Raw genomic sequence first — 24,071 nt, forward strand, 5'->3', positions numbered from 1 at the left:
TCATGTACAGAGCCATAACTCAGACATGTTTATACCAATTTTATTCAAAGTTGGTACAAGGACATTGACCAATGTCATAGATATGTACGTCAATTTGTTTTGTGATACGATCCAATATGGCCGCCAGGCGGCCATTTTATTACGATTTTTTCATGTACAGAGCCACAACTCAGACATGTTTCAACCGATTTTATTCAAAGTTGGTACAAGGACATTGACCAATTTCATAGATATGCACGTCGATTTGTTTTGTGATACAATCCAATATGGCCGCTAGGCAGCCATTTTATTACAATTTTTTCATATACAGAGGCATAACTCAGGCATATCTCAACCGATTTTATTCAAAGTTGGTACAAGGACATTGACCAATGTCATAGATATGCTCGTCAATTTGTTTTGTGATACGATCCAATATGGCTGCCAGGCGGCCATTTTATTACGATTTTTTCATGTACAGAGCCACAACTCAGACATGTTTCAACCGATTTTATTCAAAGTTGGTACAAGGACATTGACCAATTTCATAGATATGCACGTCGATTTGTTTTGTGATACAATCCAATATGGCCGCTAGGCGGCCATTTTATTACAATTTTTTCATATACAGAGGCATAACTCAGGCATATCTCAACCGATTTTATTCAAAGTTGGTACAAGGACATTGACCTATGTCATACATATGTAGGTCGATTTTTTATGTGATACAATCCAATATGGTCGCTGGGCAGCCATTTTATTACGATGTTTTCATGTACAGAGCCATAACTCAGACATATTTCCACCAGTATCATTCAAAGTTGACATTGACCTATTTCATACATATGCTCGTCAATTTGTTTCTCGCATGTAGCAGTAACATGTCAATTATTGAAGTTTCGTAAGTAGGCTGATATGTCAAGAAATATGTACTGCATCAAATTCATGAAACTTTATACAGATGTTCACCAATGTTAAGCTCACATTGCTTTAACATTAAAAAAGACATTTATCAGTGTCATTTTAATTAATTTGTAATTGCATAAGTAATGAACTTTCCTAATTAGGGTTATATAGCCACAAATTAATACAACGTCAATGTGAGAAACTTGATACAGATGTTGATCTCATAGTGTTGTAAATACTGCATCAAACTTTATGAAATATGGTACCAGTGATAATCTGTTAAGTGTTAGAATTGTATGCAAAAATGTTTTGCAACATCCTGTTGATTAATTCCTAGTTGACTCATTTTATGAACTTTAGGATGGTGGCCTACTGGTACATTGGTTTTATGTTTTCATCACCATGGAACTCACTCTTGGCCATTGAGCGCCATCTGTATCAAAGTATTTTTATCACAGACCTAATTAATGAAGAGGACTCTATCCTCTCTGAGGACATGTAATCAAAGTACCCATAATTAACAAGTGGGGACTGTGTCATCAACGATGACTTGTTATCTAAAAGTAATTTTACCAAGTTTAATGACCAAATATACTCTCCAAACCTTTCTGTATTTGAGTTGCACTAGGGTAGGGCTTATACACGGATTTAATGCATTTTCAAAAATCCTCTGAAATCAGAGGTGGGGGCTTCTACACGAACAGGGGCTTATACTCGGACGAGTACGGTATTCATGGTATTGTAATGGTTTTGGTTGAAAGATGTGGGGAGTCAAGAGATTATCATTACTGTAATTTGCATAATAATATGCTAATATGCAGAACAATGCACAAACATACACTTAGCAACTTATCATTACATACACCCCATTTAGGTTTTGACAGTTGTCATTGAAACAAAGTCTTCATCACATAACACTTTCTGTGTCTTTCAGCAAGTGTCTCGATCCCTTATAATAATTCAGGCCCTGGGGGGTCCTTTATAGGGCCACCTATATAGGAATTAAAGGGTTATAACATCTAAAAACATTAAAATGACTTTTGATTAACAAACGAAATAAAAAATAAGAAATTTAATTAATTATCTTCAAAATAAAAACATTTTTGTCAGGCTGAATCATGCAGTTCAAAAGCGAACAATCGATGTTTCATTGATTTCGCGGGGATCTCCAGACCTATCGTTCATCGCTATATATTGCAATTGAAAATGCCACCCGTTTCACTGAAACAGGATGAAATTTTCTGTCTGTGGCTTCTCTGCTAGGCGACTGGCAGCCATATGTTGTGAGTTCGAACCCGATTGAAAACTGGGTTGATACTAGCTCTGCTGGTGGACAGAATTCTCTGAGGCTCTTTCACTCAGTTTTAGTCCATGTATTTATTGCTTCATAAAGCTTTTGTGTGATGTGTAATAGTGAGTGTAGGAGCATGCATGAGTGCTCTGTAAACTCCACAATCTGTGGAGGGGTCACATTAAGAAAATTGTAAAAACTCAGTTCAGTTATTGAACCACTCTCTTTGAGTGTGGGGATTCGACTGAGCAGTTCTATCTCTGGCTTCTCTGCTAGGTGACTGACTGCCATATGTTGTGAGTTCGAATGGTCACCCTATTGAAAACTTACCGTATATTCAATGTTGTCCATCAGTTGACCGGGAAATTACTGTCCTTGGTAGATGAAGTAACGAAAGCATGAGTCTTCACTCTTTCTTGTGTGATTGCAGCTCTTTCAGTTTCAGGATAAAGCTGATTTCAAACTCATGAATATTGCAAAAAATTGAAGACAACTAATACTACGTGCTTTTGGCCATTTTACAATTTTGTACCCATCATGAAAATAATGCCAAATATTGCAGCTCATTCACCTTTTAGTTTTATACCATCGTTCTTGGTTTCAAATTACCGTACTTGTCAAGATTCAAATTTCGTTCAATTGTAACAACATCCCACACCTTGCTGCCCTATGGAACATCACCTCTTTTTTGAAAGGCTAACTAGTAGTTGTTCACAATTATCACAAATTAATCCTCTTTCTCCCAAGTGGTATTCATGGTTTGTCTCTATAGATGCAGCCTGGTAGAAAGGGGATTGGTCTGACAGTTATGTACGGTACATCAATTTCATTTGACCACTAGGCTGATTGTTGCTGTCTTGTACCAGCCATGAAAACATCCTGTTATAACATGTGTTATCAGCTGCACTTATGCGAATTCAGATGTTGATCATGTACCAGTAGTTTGAGATGGTTAGGGAAAGCAACAAAAAGCTACACTTTGCTGATAATTGATATACACTTGGTTGTCAGTACACGTTTACTAACTTAATATGTTAAATTACTGTTCACAGGAGGTCAGACACATTTTGGGCAACAACAGGCCTATTTCCACAAGAATTTATCATCAGTTTTTCAGGTCTGATGGACATCAATTCTATCAAATTGGAAACATATCAAAGTAAGTACAGTACAGACAAAATAATATTTGTTCAGAAGGGGTCTTCATCATTTGAATTTTGTATTTAGATTGCGTGAAATGACAACATCTGGAATGACATTATAAAAAGATATTAAAGGGAATTAGCAAACACTTGTTGGCCCTGGGCGGGCAGATGCCCAGAGGCCAGTGTTATCTCATTGTCAGTCTTTATGTGTGTGTCTGTCGGTCCATCTGTCTGTCCATCTGTGAACCAACTTTGTGGACCTCATAGCTCAAAAACTTGAAGACCAAACTTCAAGAACGTAATCCTACTAATTTCGGAAAATCCGACCAAATTTCGGAATTTCCATTTAATTTCAAAATTACTGACCAGAAATCAATATTTCTATAATACTGAATATAACTGTACCATAACTTTCCACATAAGATATTTCATATCCCAAATGCCTTTTTAAAATTCATATTCACTAAAAAATTCAGCTGAATTTTTGGATGAACAGGTTCAGTAAAATATTCAGCTGAATTTTCAGACCAACATATTGTTCAGTGAAAAAATTAAATTAGCTGAATTTTTAAAAATCTGCTGAAATTTTCAGCTTAATGGAATTTTGTAGCAATTTTTAAAAATTCAGCTAAATTTTTGTCTAAAAACAAGATATGCAGCTGATTTTTCAGATTATATCTAAAATTCCAGCTGATTATTCTTGTTGATAAAGAAATACATGTATTCATTAGAATTTTTCAACCATGGAAAATCAGCTGAAAAATTCAGCTGAATTTTTGACAGATTAATGTGATCCCCAGAAAATTCAGCTGAATTTTATGCTGATCACATACTTTTGGAACGGTGTGGCACAAATTCTAGGATTAAAAATTTAAATCTAGGGTCATATTTGTACACCTCCTACAAACATACACTCATGACATAATATGGATTCAAGTAAGAGTGGTATTATTTTTCGGACTTCGGAATTCTGAAATTAGTTCGGATTGATAATTTATGAAAGTATTGTACTTCTTAAAAGTGTATATAGTTTAGGAGATATAAAGTTAGTGTACAAAATGATTTTCATTTTCCTACCACTGTTCCATTACTAAGTTCATGATGATGTACAGGAGCAATGATTGCCAGGTAGTTGGCTTACTTAATTCATGGTGGTTCCCCTATGTGCTATAGTGAAGATGACCTTTGTCAGGGTGATACCTCGAAACCGTTCTGTACAGTGTTAGATATAAAAGTCTCTCATGTAGGATAACAATATACAGATATTTAGTAGAGTGAAGACATTGATGAAATAAAGTTATATCTTTGTATGTACATTTATGCCTTCATTTTTAGCTACTATAGACTATAGTCTATAGAAGCTATTGGGATGGGTATCCGTCCGGCGTCCGTCGTCAGTCTGTATGTATGTATGTATGTATGTATGTATGTATGTATGTATGTATGTATGTCCGTTTGTGAGGCGTCCGTCCACTCAAATATCTTGAGAACCGCAGTACTTACTGATTTTATATTTGTTGTGTAGATGAAAAATATGATTTTGAGAAACTACTTTTTTTAATTTTTTGATATTGTTGAAAATAGGCAAATTAATGCCAAAAAAGGTGTTTTTGGTAAAAAATCTTCTTCTTCATAACCGCTGGTCAGACAGCTTTGTTGTTTGGTATACAGGTCCCTAGGGATAACCCAACTTAGATTTGTTCAAATTGTGATGAAATATGCACATGTGTATTTTTAAGGAATTTTTTTGTAATTTTTGGTCAAAGTTTGACTTACATTGTATGTAATTCTTGTACTGTATAAACCCTATCAATTCACCCAGAAAAAAATAATTAATATGATTTTAAATAATTGAATTAATTAGGAAATCATCAAAGCCAAAATAATTTTAGTGTGGAATTATCAGAAAGTTCAACTTTTTTTGACAGTTCATAGTGAATTGAGGATTAAAACATGTAAAGGCAACTTTCCTGAATCCCAACTTTGATATATTCTGAACCACCATTTATGTTATCTAAAAGAAATTGCTCATAATAGTTTGTCATGACAGGGTGGTCAAATAAATAGAGATAGAGAAAGTTCTAATTTCCATTTATGGTTGACTTGGTAAGGATAAAATAAGATTACTTTTTGAGGAAAAAATAGAGTGGTCAATTAAAAGAGTGGTCCAAGTGATAGGGTTTTATGGTAAAGCTGGGCTGTAAGATTCCTCATGTGCTATTTATAGCAATTATGCAATCTGTGTAAACAGTGCAATGAAAGTGTAACATGATTCCTTATAATGCTTTTGATGACCTTGAACTTCTTAACGATGCGACTCAGGTTCAAAGGTCAATTTTAGCAATTTTTTTTTTATTTCAAATTTCGAACCACTTACACGTGGTCTTTCTTTTGGGGAAAGGTGTTGGGTCACATCGTACCGGGAAATTCCTGAAATATTACTAAAATGGCAAACTATCAGCTACACCGCGTGCCATTATTTCCCTTTTGTCTTAACGGTCGCGGATTACCGACCACGATAACTTTGATAAACACGCAGAGATTATGTATAGGCTTTGCGGTATAATGCGCATGCGCTAGCTTCAACGTTAGGCTCAGCGTTTTGAACCCCGCATGTATCGGTACGGCAAACATGCATGTCGAGCAGACCAAAGCCGGCGCTCGCGCTCCGTTCCGTCGAAAAAGCAAGCGAGGTCCACAAAAGCGGACCTGAAAAAGACAGCAACGTGCGCAAAGGTCGATTTAAATGTAAAACAGTCCGACTTTGGCTCATACTCCCTGCAATAACGATCAAGAATGCAGTGAAGAGTCACATTTGGCCGAGGACGCAGACGACAACGGAGACGCGACGTGCTCAGTTCAACATCTATGAAAGTATTTGACACGCTGCTTTTCGAACATATTAGGCTATGCTGATTACAAACCCGAGTCAAAAAATTAGCCTGAGCGAGATGAAACTTCTGTTAGTTGCGATAATTTTATCACTCTTGCTGTACATCCTTGGTGTTAGTATCGTGTTCTTTTATATTTTTAAACTCGAGTTTTCTATCGTTCAGTCTTTTCGTGTCTGCTGATAAACCTTGAACAACACCGTACCCGACATCACGCGACATTTATGTCAAGGAGTTTCCCAAGCCAGTACAGGAGTTCATACACACATAATGTAGATTCACAAGAGCAAGTTCACCGATCTGCTAATTTTTCGAAACGAAATGCAAATATTTTTTTATTTCATGCCTTTTCTTTCTTTAAATATAACCCAAAAATTAAATTACGTCAAACGTGAATTGCGAGGGTTCGCAAATGATTCTTGTGTGCGTGTTGTCTAAACTTTTCAATTACCCGCAGACTCCACAGCTGCTAGCTGGACCTCAACACTGCACTGAACGTAAAACAAACCAGGCTCAACTTCTAGAAGTGCTCAAACTTGCAATTTTTGCTATATGAGGTCAGTCATCGAAAGTTTGACTAAAAGTAAAAAATCTCCGAAATAATTATGTGTGCGCTGGTATTGCGCAAGTCGAGTGACTCCACTGCAGACTAGTCGATACTCTGTCTCTCGGAACACGCTGTCGATGACAGCCTGCACTGTTCTACGCTACGGCGTGATTATTATTAGTTTGATCACCGTCCCTCCCGTGGGTGGAGGGACGGTGGTTTGATAAAATCGGTACAAGAACACATATAAATAAAGTTTGAAAAAATAACACGAGTCAATCTCTCCCGTCGTAACGAAGGGCGACAAGTTTGCAGTGCGGTGCAAAAGCTAAGAAAATACGACAGACATTTTATGTTGTCAAGAGTTACATGTGTACGTGTTCGTCTCATCTTGAGGTAGGAAAACTAGCAAGTGACGTCCCGTTCGCACAGTGTCGGCGCTAACATGAACTTGACAATCACTTTTCACAAAGAACATGCATAAATTGCCGATCGCCAGACAGGAAGTAGACAACTTGAGTCAAGAACAAGTGAATGCCCGACGCGATCGCGCGACGACAGCACATAAGTCTCGATCGGATATACTTTTTTATGCAAGTTTCGACGTCTTCGTCTTGACTGTGAACTCTGGTAACCAGATTGTAACCGTTGAGACAACAGTATACAGTTAATCTACTAGTTAAACGTTACAAAAATGGATTAAATCGCTAAGTACCCCTCTGTGTTTGTTGTGTAAATACCACCCACTGCTGGCACTAAGCATTTGCCAGTTCAGTGTATAATTTCTTTCTATTTTCACACGATCTGCAATCGTAAACATATTCAAATTTCCCAAAACTGACTCTAAATATTTCAACTTAGTCCTGGTGTAAGAAAATTCGCAGAAAATAGTGCGCGAGTCGGACTTTTTGGTCACGATGTGTGACGCATAGGTCGTTTACACAAATCGTCGATTTCTCAGTTCCGTTTTTGGCAGTGCGTACATTATTCAAATAAGTATAAGTCGGCGGCGCCTGGACAGACTAGCCTGATTTTTCACCTGTGGACAGTGAATGAATATATCTGAAAGACCGTGTCTCAGATTTCCGATAAAAGGCCTGGAAGTGAAGATATCCCTGACAAACGTGAACAAAGGCCGATAATTTATGCAAAAAACGTCAAGTTGACACTTTGAAGGTGCATTGTGCGAAAACAAAAGCGAATTTCAAAAATCCGGGACACGGTTTTTTGCCCAGTATACCCAGCCGTCGATTGCCGTAAACAGATCACCAAGGCCGATTGGAGATTTGTACTTACACTTTTTTGAGTAAAAAAACTAAAAAACACGTGTTTTTGAGTAAAACAGCCGTATGCGCACTGTTTTTAAAAAACTAACAAATTTTCTGAACTCTTCGGTGACCGAGCAGATAAAAAAGTACCACATGTCGGGTGTGTGACCACGTCTTCTTTGTGAAAATGAGGATTGAAAATAAGTGACAATGAACCCGAGTCGCTACCTTAAGTTTCAAATTTTGTCTCTTCAGTGTGCTTTCTCTGAGTAGGTACAGTCTCAACTTATTCAACAGAAATTACTTTACAATGTTAATTTGAAAGTTAAAATGTGCTTGGTTATACTGATATTAAAAAATAACCAGCTCAAGATTCCTTATAACCTGACAGATATGCTGTTTTTTTATGACGTAAATCTTGATTTAAGCAAGTCTTGTTTCCTTTAATTAGAATGTAATTAACTCTCGTTTATTTGCTATTATAGACTAATATAGTCTGATGAAATATGCAAATCTGTATTTTTACGAAATTTTTTTCCATTTTTGGTCAGGCCATCCTGAAATGAGCTATCAAAGATAGCCACCTTCTTCATCAATACATGTGTCACAAAAGGTTATTCTCTACATAACACAGCAGAGCTCTGTCAACTGTTGAGTCGCTTGTTTTTTCAAAACCGCTGGTCAGACAGCTTTAATATTTCGTTTACATGTCCCTAGGATGACCTTAGTGAGATAATTTCATACGGTCAGGAAATACTTAATTTTGTATCCATGTCTATAGTAGCTTCAGGGACTTTGGCCCTATGTTTTGCTCATGTGTTCAAACACGTGGGCATGTGGTTTACCGATGTCTCTATGTGTGTGTGTGTGTGTATGTGCGTCTATCTGTATACCCGATATCTCAAGAACTGCTGAAGGGATGTCAACCAATTTGGTACATAGCTTCAGGATCTGAATGACAAGAACTGAAAAGGTTTTGGTGGGTGTGGCTTGGATATTAATGAAGTTATGAAAGTTTTAATTTTTGTGTCACATGGTTGTCTACGAGAGAGCTTTCGCTAACACTGCGTATGACAAGTTAAAACGATCGATTGACAAGATCGACTGTTTGAGGGCGCTGTGAAATGAGCTAGTCAAGGTTGGCTACAGCTGGATAGCTCTGGTTTCAACCACGGTCCCTCCATGTTTCAACCTCGTATGAACGTTAAAAATATGATATTTTATGACCTATTCAACTCACTATTCAAGATAGAATATCGTTAAGCAAATTAGCTTTACCCTTGGTGATTGATCGTTTCTCTCGCTGTTCGATTGCCAGAAATGACTTCATAGTAATCATACGTTCTCCAACTAGCGTCAGGGCATGGCATTATCACTCGCCCTGATCCCTAAATATGGAAGTGCTGATGAATAATAATTTTGGGTCAAAGGTATTGAAGTGTCCAATCAGGTTCGTGCACAGAGTCCAAGGCTTTGGTATGTGTATGATCGGCAGTGCATGTAGCGTACCACGCTTGTGTAACTGCCGAGCTCAACCTGCATTCTCGGTTGGTACTTCTGTACAATCATGATCGTTTCAATTCCGATGAAGATGTCTTTGTTTTGCAGTCTTTTTTCCGTGTGCAGTCTTTTTTCCGTATGATAATCCCGACAATTCGTGTCATGGTTAGATTAAAAAGGTGAGGTTGTTCTTGAAACAAATTCCGGGATAGGCTTTGGTGTCCAGTTATTGGGCTATGCCTGTTGGATGTCAGAATGAATAAATAAATAAATAAATGTAGTGGCCATTTTATGATAAGTTTTCAATTCTGTAAAGCTACATAGCGTCACTATTGCGTAATCAGCGTTGTTGAACGGGATACAGAAACTCTGCAAAGGGAGAAACAATCGTTGACATGAAAAGTCAATGTACTTCAGCATGTAGTCCGCAGATTGCGGATTAAGAATATAAACATGTCCTAGTAAATAACAGAAATATTTATGTACATTAACTCGATATTCATCAAATTTCCAGCCCATCGCAAACAATGTATTTCAAAGATTTGTCACTGACAAATACTGCACTGTACAGAAAAAACAGTCTGTGGAATAGTTCAAGTAGTACTACCCAAAACAAACAGTCACTTGTGTTGCCAATTTTGATTTCATTTCACAAACTTCATACCTCATCGAGTATCGCGTATTTCAGCCTCTGTGAAGCCATTTTATTGATATTTTCAATTTTTGTCTTGGCTTTATCGTGGAACATGTTGAATCGTCTGCACGGACATGTAGGCACTAGGCCATGGTGCAAGGGTACCAGTCAATTCGCATCTTTTCCAACCCGCCCAGAACCAACTCGCCCGATTCCAACTCGCCCAATACCAACTCGCCTGATTCCAACTCGCTCGATTCCAACTTGCCCGATGCCAACTTGCCCGATGCAATTTTGCAATTTTTATGAGTACCTGGTACGTATAAAAACGTTTTATTTCTTAAAACAGCCTACAACAAATATCTCTAACATTGAGAACCACGGGTATGGGCTAGAGCTTGAGATACTGGTACGTGCCAACACAGAAAAGTTTTTCTATGCGAATTTCACGTTTTTCAAATCTCTTGAAAGAATAAATTTCGTTCGGTTTCTTTATGTATAGGGGAAGTTACTGCAGTTAATGGGGGCATGTCTTTAGGAACAGCAGGACCATCTTTCACGAGTAACTGGCCTGGCATGAAAATAGCTGGCCTCGGGCCATTGGGTTTGCGTACACGGAATCTACAACATCTCAAACAACGGGCGAGTTGGCATCAGGCGAGTTGGAATAGGGCGAGTTTGTATCAGGCGAGTTGGTTCTGGGCGGGTTGGAAAAGATGCGAGTTGACTGTAACTCGTGGTGCAAACATTCAGCCAAATTATCGTTTCAAAGCAAACAGTTCTATATCACAGAAACACCATCAATTCTCTCTAGCAAAGTTGCGTTAAATATTCAGTAAAATGTCACATAACGTTAAAAGTGTGACGGGGTCGCAGTGACTTGGGTACCGGGGTCGAGGTGACCAAAACCAGCGTGAATTACTGGGATCAAAGCGGACAGGGGTCGGGTTGACCTGTTCCCCCAGCGAGCTACCTTCAGAAGTCTGATTCGTCGCAAAAAACGTCAACTTTTAAAACCTGTCATTTATGTACTGATGTTGTTCTCAGCATCACAAACATATACGCCTCTGCTATGTATCACAGCAAATAGTTATATTTGAGCGCCCCATAAATGGGATCCTCATTTTTTGCGAACCCGGAAGTGTGTATCGCTCAATGCATTTCCTGTCCATAGCGAGGGAAACTGCCCGCGTTCCATGCACCTTTTTTCAATGCCAGTGCAATGCTATCTGTGCAAAATTTGTAGCGATATGCTCCCATGTGATGGAAAATCTCTCTTCATTCTAACATGGACGTAGTTGACTTTGGACTTCGATTTCACAAATGTGATGTCTATGCCGTGAGTTTGGGTTGGGACCCTTAAAATAAATAATGCAATCTTCGCCTGCCAGCGGTCCGATATCCCGCATAAGGGATAAGACCACTAGAAAGATTGCTAGAAGCCCGTATTTCAACTCTGTTGTCGTATTTTAGTTGACTTCATTGCGTATCGGAGAAGTTTTTCCAGGATTGGAAGCCATGGCAATGTAAATCTATATCTTTCTCTGTACTGCGCCCTTTTAGTTTGCCTCTAACTCCTGAAAACAACGGTAGAAATCAAAACCACGCGGTCCATTTGCAAGCCAAGGGTTCAAAGATCATTTCCACGTGCGGGAAAATTTGGCCATCCATGAAGTTTTTCGTCTCAAAGCGTTAAAGTTGAGTATGCGAAATTTATGTTGCTGGAAGCCTTTTTGTTTGCCAAGGAGGTAAAAGCTGCCACCTGATTGGCCCAAACGATTGCATAATGTACATTGAAGATACTATGATATAACATTATTTAAAGTCATTAACTAGTTTTATTTTAGCCAATTCCTTATTTGCATATGTAATGAACATTTCTAATTAGGGATATATATCTGAATTGACTCAACCAAAGTTGATGAATCTTGCCACATATATTTAAGATACTATAATACATGTCATTGAAATTCGATTTTGAAAATTTATTTCGAAATAAGAATTTGTGCTTCAGCCAATTTCTAATTTACATATTTGATGAACTTTCTTAATTATGGATATTTATCTGTATTGACTAGACCAAAGTCAACAAAATTTGCTATGTACGTTAAAGATACTGTAATACATAATCTCTTTATACTTCTCTTGTAAGGAGCTGTCTCGAGTATGGTTCTGTTGTCTGGAACCCTTGGCAAAAATCAGATATGGAATTACTTGAAAATGTTCAACGTAAATTCATAAAATATTTGTGTTTCAAAACACATATTTCATATCATGCTGACCAGTATGAAGCTCTCTGTACCTTGTTCAACTTACCAACTTTGGAGAAACGTCGCTGTTATCTTGATATGATGTTTTTACACAAGTGTGCAACTGGAGTTTATAATTTACCAGATGTTTTATCAAAGCTATGCTTTAATGCACCTGGCAAACTTTTGCGCACCTGTCCCACATTCAGACCACCTCGTAGCCGTATCAATGTTTTTAAATTTTCTCCTCTTAACAGATGTATGAGTAATTTTAATGAATTGTTTCGTAATAATCATAATATTGATATTTTTTATGACTCATTTAAGTCTGACATTAGACAAGTTATTTTTTAATGGCTGTTCTTGTTGAGTTGTTTGCTTTGTTTTTTGTCTGTGTGTGTCCTACACTTCATTTTAGTTTTGTAAATACTTTCTGTTTGGTGCTGTCTTGTTCAGTGTTTTTTAACCGTTTTCTTTTGAGCTTTTGAGGAACCTGTAAATGGGACTTGATCCCGTAGGATTTCCGAATAAATAAATAAATAAATAAATAAATAAATACAAGATTATTGAAAGTCATTTGACATTTTTATTCCAGCCAATTCCTAATTTGCATATTTAATGAATCTTCCTAATTAGGGGTATATACTGGGATTTACTTGATAAAAGTTGGCGAAACATGCTGTGTACACAACGAAGGTATTTCTCTTTGTCTTCAACTAGCATTTCAATCGGCTATAACAAAGGTCTGCAAGCTGTCAATCAAAAAATGACGCATTACAGGTGTGAATCGGTAAGGTTTTGTGATGTCAATATGTTAGATAGGGCACAGCATTGTAATTAGATTGGGTGACCACAGTGCTGTTTGAAGGGCAGACTCGCAAGCACAGGCGCTCTTTTGCTGCGTAGTCTGCTAAATAGATTGACTTTTGGCTCGATCTATCAATTCCGTAGTCAATGTGCCCTCCACTGCAACCTAAATACTCATTTAGGTTGCAGTGGCGGGCATATCGACAACAGGATTGACAGATTGAGCCGAAAATTAATCTATTAAGCAGACTACCCAGCTTGAGAGCCTGTGCCCGCCTGTTGTATGTCACTCGAGCCATTGAGCTAGAAACTAGCTCCATGCTTGAGCCATAGCTCGTTCTTGTGTAGACGTCGTACCAAGACACGCGACTTTTTCCGATCGTTCCTTGCACAGAACTGTCATTTAAAGTTCCTATTCAAGTTCTCTAATACCGTAGTTATATGGTGTTGTGAAAAGTATTATTATATCATCGTACCGTTTTAAAAGATTTTGAGGACCTAAAAGACATCACGTGTTGCTCCATTGCCATAGAATCCGATGTCAAGGAAAAGCGGTGCAGGGAGAGAAATTCTTTTTTAGCTCTGCTGTCAGCGACGCAGATCTTATCAAATAGGTTGATTTTCCGTCGTCATCCGTCGTCGTTGTCCGTCGTCGTCGTCGTCCGTCACAATTGCCTTCTCCTCTGAAACCGCAAGTCCAATTGCTTTGAAATTTTACATGCAGTTCACTTAGGGTGACCTTACTTCAGTGTGTTCAAATCGTGGTGAAATTTGCATATTTGTATTTTTGGGGCATTTTTTGGTGTTTTTGGTAAAAAAAATCTTCTACTCTGAAACCGCTTATCTGATTACTTTGAAATTTGATATGCAGTTTACTTAGAGGGTGACTTCAGTAAGATTTGTTCAAATCGTGGTGAAATTTGCATATTTGTATTTTTAAGGCAATTTTTGTCATTTTTGGTAAAAAAATCTTTAAAAATCTTCTTTTTCAAAACAAGAAGTCAGATAGCTTTGATATTTGGTACATATGTCCCTAGGGATGATCTATTTCAGATTTGTTCAACATTGTGCAAAAATATGCAAATTTGCATTTTTAAGGCAATTTTTGCCATTTTTGGTCAAAAATGTATTTCTCAAACAGTACTGGTCTGATAGCTTTGAAATTTGGTATACAGGTTTCTAGAGATGAACTAAGTAATATATATTGAATTTCTGATGAAATCTGTAATTTTGTATTTTTGGGGCAATTTTTGCCATTTTTGGTCAAAAAATGTATATTTCCAAAACTGCTCATCTGATAGCTTTGCAATTTGGTATACAGGTTTATATAGATGAACTAAATGATATTTATTGAAATTATGATGAAATCTGTATTTTTGAATTTTTGGGGCAATTTTTGCCATTTTTGGTCAACTGGTCTGATAGGTTTGAAATTCGATATGCAGGTTCCTACAGATGAACTAAATTTGATCTTTTGAAATTATGATGAAATCTGCAATTTTTATTTTGGGGGGCAATTGTTGCCATTTTTGGTCAGAAAATTTTATTCTCAAAAAACTACTCATCAAATAGCTGTGGTTGACATGTTCCTAGGATATATTCAAAGTATGATGAAATCTTCAATTGTGTATTTTTGCAGCTATTTTAGCCACTTTTTTCTGGCCACTGAAATGAGCTATCAAAGATTTCCACCTTCTTCATCAACATGTGTCAAAAATAGTTATTCTCTACATAAACACAGCGGAGCTATATCGGCCGCTAGGTCGCTTGTTATTTCTTGAGGCCAAAGTTTGCCACCAGATATGAAATTAGGTGGCAATTAAAACACATCATGTGATCGGTATGATAAAACATTTTGTCATTGCCACATACTCATTCTAATTTATAAATTCTTGAAAATATGGTGAGTACATGTCACAAAAAGTAAACCCATACATACTGCAGGCCTCGAAAAAATTTTTTCAAACTACTAGCCGTGGAACAAGTGAATTTTTCATTTTTACTTGCCAGAGAGGAAAAATAACTTGCCCTAAATTTCTAATAATTGTACCAGTAATTTGTAACAGAGAGCAAGAGTTTGGGCATATTAAGTGAACCCAAAGAGGGAAAAAGCAGATTCAAACATGAACTACATCTTGTTGAAATGAAAGACTAATATCAAATCTGAAATGTAGCAGAAGAAATGTGAGAATACTCTAGTCTTTTCTGTGGACTTGGCATCTAGAAAACATCTTTGAATTTGGAATTTCTCCTCAACCTCATCCAAATTAAAATCTTTACATAATAAGATTTTGTGCCTTTGAAATTTCCTCCATAAATAATGTCTTTAATTTACAATGAGCATGGCTGGCTGCTGCTCTTTATTATCAAGCTGAGATCACAAACAACTGCTTACTAGTGTTTATCTGCCAATGCATACGCACATGTGCGGTACATCTGCAACCCTTTACCTTACATGTTTGCTCACTGAGCACAGCCATCTTTCAAAGTTTTATTTCGATAAATGTATCTGTGAAGAAAGCACATTCAAGTTTCGTTTTCATTACTCTTCAGTGCTGATGTGTTTGTCTCCACAGACACCAGGGCCTGAAAAATACGCTTGCCCGATGCCCGGGACAGACTGATTTCTAATACGGACAAGCGCAAAACTAGCCCTCACTTGCCCGCGGGCAGAAGGTTCAGAGTCAACTCAGTGTTTTGCCAAGAGTGCGTTTTTTCGTCTTTTGATGCAAATTAGAAACAATGTCCCTCGAAAGTACCACTGAGACATGGGTCACTCGGACGCACTCAAATCGGGACTTATTTTTTTCGTCTCAACCGAAACACTAAAGAAAAGTCAGTTACTCTGTTACAGTTTGCGATTCATGGTATGAACAAGTCGATGTGCGTCCACTAGCCACTGGACCCTGGGGCAAATGCCACGCCACACACACTCCACTCATTTTACATGTAAAATGCAACGAGATAATAACCAGACAATGATGTTTGAAGCGGAAGCCTGGATTATTTTAAAAAGAACAACTACCTTTTCACCAAACAATTTGGACAGTGAAACAGTAAAGCAAACTTTATTGACAACCATCGTTACTCAACCCAACTAACCTGCTAGCTATAGTATATTAGTACACAGTGTGCACGGAGAATGAAATTTCTAGCCACACTGCACGGAGCATCAAACAGCACTATGTGGTGTGATGGAAGCTTACAACTTTACCTAAAAATATCAGTAACTCCAAAATTTTGATGAAGCACTATATCCCTGTCTTTCAAAGTAGTATTTTGCAGTCAGAAATTTCTCCAGAAGGAGTCTTATGCCACTCTTTCGATCGTACGCAGCGAGCTTGTGTAGGTCACCATGCTGAATTCCTTATATGGTCAAGACCCCCTATCTTGATCAGTCATTTGGGCAATTATAAAAATGAAGTGAACTTTACACCAGTAGTGAAAAAACCATGTTGAGAATGTCTGCATTAGACTATTGTCTTCAATCACTTCTGGTTTTGTAGTCATAAGTGTGATGAAACATCTTACTAGTATTTATTTCTGTTAAACACATCTAATGCGGTAACTGGCAAGAATTCCCATAAAAGACTGAAGAATATTAAATTAATTTCACTATTGTAATGTACGTTTTTACAATTAAAAACTGTTAATACCACCACTTTGTCACAAACCATTGTAGAAGAGGTCCCACAATCTGGGTAAGAGCAGAATCATTTTTGTTTGGAAAATTTTCAGGGCAAGTGAGTTTCTGCTACGGACAAGTAAAAAAATAGAGGCTATTTGTCTGGGGACAAGTGGATAAAAATTAAATTTTTCAGGCCCTGGACACCGTCTGGGGGACATAGGTTTAGTCATGTCCATACATCCGTCCGTGAGTCCGTCCGTTCACGCAGATATCTCAGAGATGCCTGGAGCGATTTCATTCAAACTTGGTACAAGGATTACTTCATATGTCATACATATGCACATGATTTATTTTGTGATACGATCCAATACGGCTGCCATGCAGCCATTCTGTTACGATTTTTTCATGTACGGAACCATAACTCAGGCACATCTCAACCGATTTTATTCAAAGTTGGTACAAAGACATTGACCTATATCATACATATGCACTTCAATTTTGTTTCACGATATGATCCAATATGGCTGCATGGCGGCCATTTTGTTACAATTTTTTCATATACGGAGCCATGACTCAGGCAGGTCTCAACTGATTTTATTCAAATAATCGCAATCACACCAATCCGTAATCCAATAACACTAGGTCAGAACCCATAAGACAACAGTTGTAAACATAGACACAAAACAGCACAGAACAGACAGCTAATAGATGGTACACAAACAAAGTCAAATTCATGATAGAAAGATATATGGACCTCTGGCCAAAAGACCAAGAAGTGATGTCAGGTGTTTCGAAAATAGTAAGCGCATCCTGCCCCACATGTGGCACCCGCCATATATCAATCTGTAAGTCAGATAGGTAAGCTTAGTGGTCACTAACTAAGGCCCCATGTCACTGATGCCATCAGTGATCATTTGTCGAAGAGAGATATTGTATTTATCTACCAGCTTGCAATACCTGCCAAAAAAGCGTTTGAATGTAGAGACAAGTCTTGCTCTGGTGTAACGTTGATTTAACAGTTTGTAAGAGAGATGGCCATGTCTCTCTACAAAATCACCATATGAACTGCATGCTCTTGCATATCGAATAAGCTGGGAAATGTATACCCCATAAGCAGGTGAGAGTGGAATATTACTGATGAGGTGTGGAAAATTGGTAATTGAAAGTTGGTACGTACAAGGACATTTACCCATGTCATGCCTGTCCACATTGATTTGTTTTGTGATACAATTCAATATGGCCGCCATGCAGCCAATTTGTTACGATTTTTTCATGTACGGAGCTATAACTCAGGCACATCTCAACTGACTTTATTCAAAGTTGGTACAAGGATATTGACCTATGTCATGCATATCCACATTGATTTGTTTTGTGATACGATCCAATATGGCCACCGTGCGGCCATTTTGTCACGATTTTTTCATGTACGGAGCCATAACTCAAACATATCTCAACCGATTTTATTAGATCACATTTGGTATACCAATGTGAGGTTATCGTATAAGCTGAATCAGTTCATTTGCATCGGATTTGCATGTCTGTATGTATGTATGTACGTATGTATGTATGTATGTATGTATGTCCGTCCACATCAAAAACACCTAAACCGCTGCACCTACTGTCTTAGTATTTGGTGTACAGGTGCACCTAGGGATGGAGATGTGAATTTGTTCAAATGAACTTGTCAGTGTCAAAAATATGCAAATGAGGGGAAAAAAGAAAAAACACTGCAAATTGCTAAAACTCTGTACAGGGTTCGTACGCTCCTGGAAAGTCCTGGAAAGTCCTGGAATTTAAAACCACTCCTGGAAACTCCTGGAAAATCAAAATTTACTCCTGGAAACTCCTGGAAAATCGCTAGTTACGATCGCACACGGTCGAGAACGGCCAGATCGTAAAGGCGAAAAGTTGTTTTGCGACAGGTGCGGAGCCCTCCTGAGACAAAATTTGGAAAGCGTAGTAGTGTTTCTTATAATGTACTGTCGTAAAGGGGTACTCTTGCACTAGCATGGGTGAGACCATGTTGTGTATTCTATTATCCATGGTTTTGCACGCACGTACAGTGACATCGAGGGACCGTGTTTAAATTTTAAGTTTGTTCGGGTCATCCATATGTAATGCCTCCTGGAAAGTGTTTTTTCAGCAATCATCGGTTGAAACAGCCCGAGTACATAGGATGGCTGGAGCGGGCACAAGATAAATTCACGGCAAGATGCAAACTTTGTTTGTTAAAAGACTTTCGTTGTATCGAAAAGCCTAGCCCTGCATATGATGCTCCATGTTCCTGTGGCTTGCCATTCGGTACATTCATGCGAGATATCACCGGCCTCTGGGCCCTTGATCATGCATCCCCAGCACACTAATGGTTTTTGACGTCATGCGAACAGTTCTTTTACAGTCTGTGAGCGGTTGAGTTATTCGGGTGGGCATACGGTAGATTGGAATCGAGTTGATTTCAGCCGAAAGTAGTTAGAAAAATAGTTTTTCGTGTGCGGTCCAAATTGGGACCGCATTTCTATGGACCTTAGCAGGGCTGTAGTGGGAGGCTTCATTACGCCGGGAACACACAGCATTGTACGCGGGGCTATGAAAAGCCATGCTAAAGGAGCAAAACATCGAGCTCTGGTAGGAAAAAAACAGGAGCAAGTAAATCACAAATTAATGATTTCTTTGCCCGATCTTCATCAACTGTAAAGTCATTGACTATATTAAATTCTAAGCCTTCCCCGAGTTTTTCTTTCCTGACACCTCACAACTCTCTCAGTCGTCAGTGATGTTATTCAAGATATTGTCACCATCAAAACCTGTCAACTCCTCATTGACTGCATTTGTCAGCAAAATGATGTCTTATGGGCTGAAGTTTTGTGGACAATGAAAACTTTAGAAAAAATTAGTGTATGATCCTTATTAAAATTGCAAGCATTATTGTGCAAACACTCCTGGAAAATGGCATTTTTCAACCACAAATACTCCTGGAAAATAGCAAAAAAACTCCTGGAAAGTCCTGGAATTTTGATTTACTTGAAGTGTATGAACCCTGTCTGTAACCGTTGGTTAGATTGGGTTGAAACTTAATGTGCAGGTTCCTTTAGGTATTCTAAATTAGGTCTTTAAAATTTGGGATGAAATTTGCATGTTTCTATTTTTGGGGTAATTTTTTCAGTTTTTAGTCAAAAAATGTTCTTCTCTAAAACCACTCATCTGATTGCTTTGAAAGTTGGTATACATGTTCCTCAGGATGACCTCAGTGAAGTTTATACAAATTGAATTGAAATTTTTATATTTGTAATTTTTGGGCAATTTTCCGAATTTTTGGTCAAAAATTTTTTTATTCAAAAACTAATAATCTGATAGCTTTGATATTTGGTATACAGATTCCTAAGAGTTGATCAAAATCAGTTTTATGAATATTGTGAAGATATCTCGAATTTTGTATTTTTGCTGAATTTTTTGGTTATTTATCTCATTTTAAGTAAAATTTATTCTTCTCTGAAACTGCTAGCCCAATTGCTCTCAAATTTGGATTGGATGTTTGCAAGGGTGTTACCCTTCTAATTGTTGAAATTACGACAAAATTGGAAATATTACTGTTTTGGGGCAATTTTTGTCATTTTTGGTCAAAAAATCTTAAATTAAAAGCCCCTGGACAGACAGCTTTTATTTTTGGTGTACAGATGTCCAGGGATGACAATAGTTAGTTATGTGGAAATTGTCCTGAAATATACAAATTTGTATTTTTAAGACAATTTTGTCACTTTTGGTCAAGGAAACTTGTTCTCAAAATTACTTGTCTGATAGCTTTGTAATTTGGTACAAAAGTCTCGAGGGATATTATTAGATAAATTTTTTGCTCAAAGTGTTGGGAAACCCCCAAGTCCCCGAGTCTGTCTGATAGCTCAGTAAAAAGCTTCGTGCTTTTCCGATTACTATATGTGTGTGTACTGTGTCTGTGTGTCGTCTGCTCCACGCACACTGTGTTGCTCGGTCCCGCACAGAATTGTAACATCTAAGTCGGTGACTGTGACCAGCTTTTTTTGGGTTGGAAGCAGTGGCCGACTGGTGTTGTGTGGGGCATAGCAGCTAGGCGATGTTGCCGTGAGTGTGTGGGTTCGAATCCCGTTTGGGTTATAGTAAAAATTTATATTTCTTTAACCTGAGTGGACAGTTCTGCTGGTGGATATTTACTTGTCCCCGAGTCTGTCTGATAGCTCAGTAAAAAGCTTCGTGCTTTTCCGATTACTATATGTGTGTGTACTGTGTCTGTGTGTCGTCTGCTCCACGCACACTGTGTTGCTCGGTCCCGCACAGAATTGTAACATCTAAGTCGGTGACTGTGACCAGCTCTTTTTGGGTTGGAAGCAGTGGCCGACTGGTGTTGTGTGGGGCATAGCAGCTAGGCGATGTTGCCGTGAGTGTGTGGGTTCGAATCCCGTTTGGGTTATAGTAAAAATTTATATTTTATATTTTAGGTAATTTTCTCAGTTTGTGACCTTTAATGGCCTACACCAACCAAGGATATGTTGTGAGAGAGTTTTGAAGGCTGTGAACATAATTTTGTCATATTTAATATCAATTTGTAGTAAAATTTGATCCAGAAAACAAAGTTGAGGTAATTTTTTTCATTGCGAACTAATTTTTGCAACTTTTGCATGTAAGACACACAAGAACTGATGAGAAATTTGGATCCAGGATAATTTCAGATGTCGTAATCCCCCCAACAGTGGAAGGCATTTCACTATCTGTAACTGATTTAAGTGCTGTTTACATTAGAATGATAGCACTCATCGCATTAATTAAAACATCCTCAAGGTTGTAAATCGATTTCCTGCCAGCTGGTCTTATGTAATGGTGGAACATTTGATATTGAGGAGGTGAAGAGGTAGCATTAATTTTTACCAGATCCCTTGTACATTTTTACCCTACTCGCCCACCTTTTCTTTTTGTCAAGCTTCTCTGGCTAATTTTTTTGTTGACATTTGCTTATGTATGTAGGATCTGCTTTTCCCATTGCTATAGAAGTTGATATGCATGTTCCTAAAGATGACTTCCAGTACCTATGTTGCAGACCTTATTTGCTTTTGTCATTCTTGTTTTTCTGGTTTAAATATTTCTTGAATTTACCAATTCAAACCGAATGTGAGCACACTGTCCTTGACGGTATTTTTAGCTCCCATAGCCATATTTATATATGGCAATGGAAGCTATTCTTATAGGCTAGGGAAATGTCTGTATGTATGTATGTCTGTATGTCTGTATGTCTGTATGTCTGTCCGTCAACATCAAAAACTCCAAAACCGCTGTACATTTCATCTTGATATTTGGTGTGTACATGGATGATGGGCTGTAGATGAGATTTTGTTCAAATGAAGTTGTCATTGCCAAAAATATGCAAATTAAGTGAAAAAATTTAAAAACAGTCAAAATTGAAAAAACTCAATAACCACTGAGCAGATTACATGAAAAATTAGCATGTAAGTACTTTGGGCTGACATGAAATGATTGTGCACATCTTGGGTCAGTATCTTGGACTTGCTATTTTTCATGAATTTTTTTGTAATTTTCTCCCATTTTTGGTCAAAAAATCTCCTGCTCTGAAACCAAAAGTCCGATTGATTTGAAACTTGGTATGGAAGTGCATAGGAGTGACCTTTCCCAAATTTGGGCAAATCGTGGTGAAATTTGCATATTTTTAGTTTACATGTCCATAGACTCCCATGTATAAGGCAGATCTCCATAGACTCCCATGTATAAGGCCACGAAAAATAAAAATTTAGTTTCTCATCGTATTCATATTGCAAAAAGGATGCAGTGACACAATTTTTAGTCCCCACGGATGAAGTCCAGTGAGCTTATAGATTGGGTCATGTCCGCCTGTTCGTCCATCTGTGAGTCCATCCGTTCACGCATATATCTCGGATATTTTGACAAAATGTCATGTGACCTTGATGACCATTGATCTCAAATATACATATTTGTCCATAACTCAGTAACCACAAATGCTACCACCCTTCATATATGGTATGATGGGACAGCTTATGACGCCACATATTGTACCTCATCAATTATGCACATATCTAATTTTGAGCGAGCCAATAGAGCTAGAGGTCTGATTTTTGGTATATAGGGATAACTTAGCAAAACAATTTTTTTGACAAAATGTCACGTGACCTCGGTGACCTTTGACATCAAATATACATATTTGTCCATAACTCAGTAACCACAAGTGCTACAGCCTTCATGTATGGTATGATGGGACACCTTATGACGCCACATATTGTACCTCATTAATTATGCGCATATCTAATTTTGAGCAAGCCAATAGAGCTAGGTCTGATTTTTGGTATATAGGGATAACTTAGCAAAACAATTTTTTTTGACAAAATGTCATGTGACCTCGGTGACCTTTCACCTCAAATATACATATTTGTCCATAACTCAGTAACCACAAGTGCTACAGCCTTCATGTATGGTATGATGGGACACCTTATGACGCCACATATTGTACCTCATTAATTATGCACATATCTAATTTTGAGCGAGCCAATAGAGCTAGAGGTCTGATTTTTGGTATATAGGGATAACTTAGCAATACAATTTTTTTGACAAAATGTCACGTGACCTCGGTTACCTTTCACCTCAAATATACATATTTGTCCATAACTCAGTAACCACAAGTGCTACACCCTTCATGTATGGTATGATGGGACAGCTTATGACGCCACATATTGTACCTCATTAATTATGCACATATCTAATTTTGAGCGAGCCAATAGAGCTAGAGGTCTGATTTTTGGTATATAAGGATAACTTAGCAAAACAATTTTTTTGACAAAATGTCACGTGACCTCGGTGACCTTTGACCTCAAATATACATATTTTTCCATAACTCGGTAACCACAAGTGCTACACCCTTCATGTTTGGTATGATGGGACACCTTATGACGCCACATACTGTACCTCAATATTTATGCGCATATCTCATTCTGAGCGAGCCAATAGAGCTGGATGTCTGATTTTTGGTATATAGGGATAACTATAGGAGAGAAATTTTTTGACCAAATGTCATGTGACCTCGATGACCTTTTACCTAAAATATATGTTTATGTCAATAAATAAGTAACCACAAGTGCTATGTCCTTTGTATTTAGTAGGATGGGAGACCTTATGATAACACACGCTTTACCTCATTAATTATGTACACATCTAATTCTGGGCAAGGGAATAGA

At 37.8% G+C, this 24,071-nt stretch overlaps 1 protein-coding gene across 1 annotated transcript in view; it reads left to right on the forward strand.

The window, feature by feature from the left end:
• Window positions 1–24,071, forward strand: part of LOC139139398 (intraflagellar transport protein 25 homolog) — a 58,693-nt gene that overhangs the window by 19,380 nt on the left and 15,242 nt on the right. The window contains exon 2 of the mRNA XM_070708307.1: window positions 3,229–3,335. Coding sequence (XP_070564408.1) covers window positions 3,229–3,335 — 107 coding nt within the window. The remainder of the gene's footprint in view (window positions 1–3,228; window positions 3,336–24,071) is intronic.

Source organism: Ptychodera flava, chromosome 8, assembly GCF_041260155.1.
Source record: "Ptychodera flava strain L36383 chromosome 8, AS_Pfla_20210202, whole genome shotgun sequence".
Taxonomy (NCBI): Eukaryota; Metazoa; Hemichordata; class Enteropneusta; family Ptychoderidae; genus Ptychodera; species Ptychodera flava.